This window comes from Gymnodraco acuticeps, unplaced genomic scaffold (assembly GCF_902827175.1).
Source record: "Gymnodraco acuticeps unplaced genomic scaffold, fGymAcu1.1, whole genome shotgun sequence".
NCBI classification, from domain to species: Eukaryota; Metazoa; Chordata; class Actinopteri; order Perciformes; family Bathydraconidae; genus Gymnodraco; species Gymnodraco acuticeps.
The window spans coordinates 278203-285851 of record NW_022989995.1 but is presented as its reverse complement, the minus strand read 5'-3'; the positions used below and the strand labels follow the sequence as shown (position 1 = coordinate 285851).

The 7649-nt window shown below is 43.1% G+C and overlaps 1 protein-coding gene across 1 annotated transcript; it reads right to left on the bottom strand.

Annotated features, from left to right (window-relative positions):
• Nucleotides 1-3542: 3542 nt before the first annotated feature.
• LOC117544066 (LIM domain transcription factor LMO4-B-like) lies at nucleotides 3543-7352 on the bottom strand. The gene is made up of 5 exons (XM_034212853.1): nucleotides 7051-7352; nucleotides 5817-6052; nucleotides 5622-5718; nucleotides 5164-5322; nucleotides 3543-4591 (listed from the first exon to the last, which is right to left on the bottom strand). The coding sequence occupies exons 2-5, from the start codon at nucleotides 6029-6031 to the stop codon at nucleotides 4583-4585; spliced, it is 480 nt and encodes a 159-aa protein (XP_034068744.1). The 5' UTR covers nucleotides 6032-6052; nucleotides 7051-7352; the 3' UTR covers nucleotides 3543-4582.
• Between the last annotated feature and the right edge of the window lie 297 nt (nucleotides 7353-7649).

The window sequence follows — 7649 nt, the reverse complement described above, 5'->3', positions numbered from 1 at the left end:
CTAAAGGGCGACAGTATGTCTCCCAGTTTTTCAAAAGAAAAGGTGGGTGTGGTCCATGAGTGGTGGAAATTAGTCTGTTAGCTAAGCTTAGCCCATTGTAAATAATAATTGTAATGTTTTGCTGATATTAAGTACTGTTAATATCTTCACAGAAAATGCAGAGGTTTTTAATTTCACTCCTCTTTTAGCTGACATTTAATAAATGCAGGTACGTTTTTAGTAGCTATTGATACTAAATCAGTTGCCCCCTCCCCCTCGTACCAGGACCAACAGATCCATATTTAGGCTCAGCAGCCCTGTCCCGGTCCCAGCCCTGTCTCCCCATAAGCCTTTGCCGTCTTGCCATGCTGTCCATTGAAAGCCAGTTCGCTAGAAAGCTGGACTTCAAGGACTTGATCAGTGACTTTGCCTGTAAGAAGGCTAGGCGCTGGGCTCTTGGTGAGTAAGGCTGAGCAAGGCCTCGTAATAACTATTTTATAAATGATAATATTGGTGTTAATGTTCACTTTATTTTAATTTAAGAGGTCATTTATATTTAAGTTATATTTATTTTGATTTATGAATGTTCCATTCAAAAATGTTATTAAAAAGGCATGTACACCATAAAAGATGACTATTGAGATCTATTGTCAGGAATGTTAGTCTTATATCAAATAGTGAATTCTACTGCAGCAGAATGTTGCACGTCTGCACAGTGTTATATGTTCACAGCTCAGTGTCAGTAAATATTGTGCAGTTAGTATTGGACTACAAGATAGATGCAAGCCTGTACAGGTAGAGTTATTTAAAGCATAAATGAGTGGGTTGGGTTCTGGAGGTGTGGTTACAGCAATTGTGCTTGGTTGGCGTGGCCTGGGCCTGGTGGTGGGGCCCAATGTGATATATTTTCATGGGGCCCAAAATCCCTGGCAGCGCCCCTGGAAGCCCCCCCAGAATTCACCCATACACAAAGTCCGTGCGATGGCGAGGAACGACCACCACGACTCCGGAGAACGGGAGCCGGGGAGGCGACCCCTACAGGGGTGGTTGCTGGGAGCGGTGGGACCGGAACCGTAGGCCCCAGGTCGGTGACAGGGGTCAAGGCCAGGGGGCGGCCCCGTCGCGGAGATCTTGCCAGCACCACCAGCTGGTCCAAGTCCAGGTGAGCAGCCTTCACCCGGTCCACCGAGACGTGCTCGGCCCTGCCACCCATGTCGACCACCAAGTGCTTGCCCCCGTGCTCCAAGACTCTGAAAGGCTCGTCGTAAGGGGGCTGCAGGGAACCCATGTGAGCATCGTGCCGGATGAACACGTGCTCTGCCGAGCGAAGCCCCACGGGAACCTGGGACACCGGAGTGCGGGCTGAGCAGTGAGGATCGGAGCAAAAACCAACCAACCAAAAAGAAAGCAACAGGATGTCTGGATATTCCACAGAGCTCAGTGTAAACAGCTTTCACTGGGGTGCTGCATCTCAGTTTGCGTACACTCACTATTTTGAGATAGTCAATTCATGCACACACAACAATGGCAAAATCACTATAGTACATATACTCATACTGTAGGTCAAATGTGTGTGAAAAGCTGGATACTTCCCACCCTCAATGGCCTCCATCAGCATTCATCATGGCAGAAGGGGAGGGACCACCAAACCAAAACCACAGCAGTTGTGGTTGCATACAAAACCGGAATACAGTTATTATCATTTTGAATCGATCATTCAGAACAGGTTATATTTTGCCAGCCAACAATCAAACTCAAATAATAGCGCTAATGCTCTGTTAGGGTGCAATTTGTGCAAAGTGTACACAGCGTACAACATGGAAGGGTTTCTCACGTGCCGCCATTTCAAAAATGTTAACCTGAGTCTTTTGACAATTTGGCAAAACTGACCCTTTAAGTCTGGATTCACCGAAACATTCATTTCTTGATGAATACTTTTCTTTTCGTCTTTAAAAGTGTATGGTTTCAATTAGAAATGTAACACTGCAACCTCAGACTGGAATCACATGTCACTTGGCATCACTCCTGGAGAAATGTCACTGATTGTATCCCTTCAAATCATTTGGCGATCATTTACCAACACAAAATGATAAAGAAGTAGAAACAGTGATATTGCTTATAACTGTTACAAGCCAATGCTTTTGAATTCTGTGTTTTTTTCAGAATCAGAATAACTTTATTCCTCCCACGAAGGGGAAATGTACACTGTTACGGCTAAGTAGAGATAAAGAGGAAGAACACTATTCTATAAAAAGGCATGCACATAATATTTAAAAAAATATTACAATTTCAGTAAGTCCACATTCAAGTAGGGAGTAAGTATCAGCAGTGTTTATAATATAAAATAAATGTAGCACTTTAGAAGGAAGTGTGGTATATAACATATACAAATGATTCTTGCCCATGGTTACGTAAATATTGAAGTTTGTGTTGGCAGCTAACGGTTAGGAGAGGGCTCCCATTCAAATGTGAACTATGAATCCAGCGTTATAAAGAGGGAGTTTCTCTCCCACAAGCATTTTGAACATTAATGCATGGAGACATGGCACAGTAAAAAACAAACCTGAATATGAGCAGAATATGTAATCTTAAAGCTCAATCATTCTATTTTGATTTATTTTTACCCCAGATATTGACCACATTCTGCTGTTCAAACTTCAGTTGGACACAAAGCAGTCCCGTTCCAAACACTCTGAGAGTCGTTCCAAGAAGCAGTGGATCAGGATGAGAGAGGGAACTGGGCTAAAGGCGGGCAACCATCTTGGATCTATATCACAGGAGTGTCTGGGCATGAAGGAGGCTTCAGCGGTACTTTTCCTCTTCATCCTGAGCATGTGAAAAATATCCTGGCATCATCTTGTGTCTTCACACCGTGTGAGGTGGAGAAGCCTGGGCAATTACACTCATCTGCATGTGTTAATATGATTCATTAGTAGGAATAAACACTTTCCTATGACACAGGCTACATGGTGAGGCAAACACCTGCAGTAGCTCTGATAAAAAGACAACGCCTCATGGCAAAGAGTCTTTTCATGAGACCTGCTAATTGGCATCTGAAAACGTTCCGGCTAATTAAGAAAAGGCAGATGAGACTTGATTAGTTTGAATGCAAAGTGTAACTTGTGGTGCAGTGGGATTCGGGAATGTGCCGAGGTTTTATTTCTTCGCCATCACGATAGAAAGATAATTGTAATTGTGATCATTTGCATACGTTAATGAATTTGCGTGACGCTTCTTGATCAGACGTGGAATAAATAATTGATGCAGTATCAGCACCTACCATGACAAGTGGGACGTTTGAAATAGCTAAGCGCATTAAGGTGTGAGTTTGATGCCTGCCATGCTCCGGGGAAAGGTGTGAAAGTAGAGCAGATCATATCTTCAGCTTCCCACCGCCGCTACCACAATAAGATTAACTCCCAACCTCCGAAAGGTATGCTGAGACTAAAGTTTTTACATCGCATTAAAAAGCCACACGGAGTGAGAGTGAATTCGATGAATCTCCTGAAAATCAGGAGCCATGCAGAGAATGGTGGAGAACAAAGCCTCGATGGAAAACAACCAGCATGTGTTGGAGCTTTAATTAGAACATGGTAAACAATAAATACATCAGATTGTTTCAAATGCCCTGAATGTAGAGGGGCCACTCCCCTTTAATTAGCCTGCTTTCAGATTAGGCCTTATTAGAGGCAGCCAGTCAGCCGCGGGCTGTGCCCCGAGTTCAGCCTCCCAGGAGCTCCAGCAGCAGATACAGGGCTCATGTTTAATTGCTTCTGTAAATGGTCAGAGCTCAAGCCCCCTAATTCCATTCCTCAGGGTAATCAGGCATGTTTTCACCATACAGGGCTAAGGAGAGTGAGAGACAGTCACTTGCAGCGTGTTACGTACCATGCAATACGATGTCTCTGTAATGCCGCTCAGGGGCTTCAAAATGACCTCAGCTTGTTTTTGACATGTTACAGAAAAACCGCTTTAATAGGATTTTTGTTTAAAACGGCACAATTGTTTTTCCACATTGAACAGACATCTGATAAAGAAAAAAACCCATCACTGGTTCATTCAGTTTGTTCATCATACAGCAACATTAGATTTTTTTAAAGTTTGAATCTTACCTCTGAAATAGTTTAAAATCTTATTACAAGGTTTTTTATGACTGAACATTTTGACCTAACACCCATACATATTATATTCAATCCGCAGAGTGTGAGATCTCAGATTAATTTATACAAGAGAAAGATCAAGTTCATTTGAAACACTGACGCTCAGGGGAAATATTTGCCACATGGCATAAGCAAAGCTTTGACAGTCATTTTACAGCAGTCCATCGAATGTTCATTCAAGCGTCTCTTATTCCCTCTTCCAGTTGGCGCAGGCTTTCATCCTTATCGCTTTCCTTTGGCTTTCTTTCAGTCCCAAAGAAGCCTTTTGCCAGTGCAAATCACACAGTCTTTGCATGATGCACAGACAACATTGAACACGACATAAATGTGATGTAGTTTCCGATGTGGTGACGGACCGGGATCTTGTAAGCAACGGTGTCCTCCCTCCTGGGGAAGAGGGGGGCCGTGAGGAGAAATCACAACAACATGGAGAAGCAGGCACCTCAGCATACCTGCAGAGAAGGGAAAGAGTCAGGATACAACAAGTGGTTCAAGTCCAAATACATGGACTTTCCCCTATGTTATTAAGAATGAGATGTGCATGATACGCCTATCAAAGGACTTTTAGTTTTCCTGTTAGTGTATAGAGGTAATGATTTCAGCTAATTAAATCAAATAGTGTTAAATACCTATTTGATTAACTTATTCATCCAAAAACAATATGACATATAATGCGAGTCATATTGTTGCAAATGTAAGGTGTGATGTGAGTGTGCTCATAATGCAGCAGAACACAGTGCTCTTAACTGTTATGTTATTAAGTTGGACTAAGAACCAAAGCATTAACATATAGGTATCATAACGGTATAGCAGCTCGTTAAGGTGGAAATTATTGTAAAATGACAATAGATTGTTTCAGAGTAATATCTCTGATGTAGTCTTTGTATTTCTGTATGTACTGCATCATTCTGCTGTGGCAGCCTTTTACCCCAGGAGAAGCCAGACATTCTATGATCCACACTCCACCATGTGATGTTCACGTGGGGGGGTGCTGTGGGGTACAGATGGCTCTGCAGTGGCTCACCTTCTGGTCTGTCAGCACAGAGCTGCTCTGGAGGGGGAGCAGGTGGCTGTTGAGCAACACGGCGCCAGGTCTGTCGTGTTCACAGAAGATTGTACCGTTGATGTAATGGAAGCGATCGCCAGGCATTAGTCTGGTCCTACAGGTGGCACAGCTGAAACACTACAGGAACACACAGAGGGTCAGAGACGGATCAAATCCACTCAAGCACATTGAACAATTAAATATGGTCATCAAAACTCTGTAAACTTGATATGAATCTAAATATGAAAGATTCAAAGAGTCTAATCTGCACCTTTAGAGATGATCTCTCATCAAAGTTTAAAAGTGACTACATGAGGTAAGAGTAGGTGCTCACCCCCCCTCCTCCCTCCTCCCCGTCACTCCTTACAAATCCCAGATGTGTCTGTCAAACTAGCAGCGGGAGACGGTGGCTGGTGATGGGAGAGCTGCAGACTTACCTTCAGGTGGTAAGCGTTTCCCTGTGCCCTCATCACCATCTCGTTGGCGGGGATCGACTGTCCGCAGGCGCTGCACACCCCGCTGTGCCCAAACAGTCTGAAACACACACACACACACACAGATTACTCAGTCTGCACAGCTTTAAACATTTCAAAGCATTGGCCCCCTCCTCTGCCACCTCTTCCTCCTCTCACCTGATGTAGTCACTCCGACACAGAATCATGCCCCCTTTGCTGTAGCAGGAGGTGCCGATGTCTCCCAGCTGGGCCTGGCAGCAAGAGCACTTGAGGCAGCGAGTGTGCCAGTAGCGCTCCATGGAGAAGAGCAGGAAGCGGTCGGCGATCTTTCCCCCGCACCCTGCACACGACCTGGGGGCCGACGGCACGCCTGACGCTTGGCTGTTCACCATGATGATGGGGGCCCTCCAAGGCTACACACACACACACGAGACAGTTTAGGAAACTGAGACATAAATACACAAATGCTGATTTCTTGTGAAATAAAAGTCTATCCGTTTAACCATATTTATTTTTGTTTCCATTATTAGATATTTACTTTGCAATAGCAGGAACTGAGAGCTGGAATAGACACAGTTCTCCATAAATAACACACATAAATAAATACATTACAATCGTATAATCTATATCTCTGTAATGTCAAAATAACACAAGTCATATTATTCCTGATGAGAATAAGCCCCGTGTTTACTTCAATGTGTCCACGGTGTATTGTGATGTAAGGGGGAAGGGGACCAAATGGGACTTTTGGAAGAGCGCCAGTAATGAGTAATTGATTACTAAAAGGATTTTAAAAAGTACTTGACTCTATTTACTAGTACTTACTTTATTTAACGGTTTGCACAGGAGATGCTATCTTACTGTCAGTGGTGCAATGTAACATAGTACATTAACTCAAGTACTGTACTTAAGTACACTTTTGACAAACTTTACTTTACTTGTATTTTATTCTACATATTCTCTACCACATTTTGGAGGCAAATATTGTACTTTTTACTCCACTTTAGGTATTTAACACTCATAGTTACTTCTTTACTTATAAAAACACATGTATGATAAGATGCAGTACTATATTGCTGCCATACGTACATTTGCCCGAAATTGAACGTCCTCCTTCGTGTATTTGTTGTTATCAAAAATGGGTAGGCCTAATATAATATTCTAGAATAATATAGTATTGTCAAAACCACCATAATGCATTCTGAAAACTTTTACTTTTGATACTTGAAGTACATTTAGCTGATAATACTTCTGTACTTCAGGAATATTTTTAAGATCTGGACTGTTACTTGATATGAAGTATGTAAAGACCATAGTATTTGTACTTTTACTTAGGTAAAGAATGAATACTTCGCCGACCACTGCTCAGAGTGAAAATAATCAGAGAGGAGGGAAACAGGAGATATGTTACCTGAGACAAAACGTTCCTCCGGAGCTACTCTGGGAAACTGAAGGACTGTTCAGAAGAACGTCGGCACGCGGACAGCTGGAACACTCAGACCTGATGTGTTCTGCTCTCCATAACTTTGCAGAAAAAGGCGAAGCGACACGACACGAAGCCCGGGAACAGAGACGGGGATAGTTGCGCTAACTCTCAGTGAGTGTAACTGTGAGTAGACATGACGCAGCTTCTCTTCCTGTCTTATATCCTTCTGTCCTGCTGTCCATCTATCAACACCCCTTCATCCGTCTCCAACGCTCCCGACAGTGACACTATTCATCAAATTGCGCAAGGGGCTATTTAAATTACCGAGAGGGGACGTAACCCACGTGAAGGGCGCAGCAGCCAATAGCAGAGCAGGGGGCGTGTCCGCAGTCACAATGATTTATGAGTTTATAGTGGCTTACTAATATGCACACTCACTCCCTTTAGGATGTCTCTGAGTGTGTGGGCGGTATTGACATGGAAATCAGCTAAACACATACATTGTCATGTAGTTTGATAGTGAGATGTTGTAGTGATATAGTGGTAGTATTCAATTATTCAATATTGTCAGTATATTGTGTGTT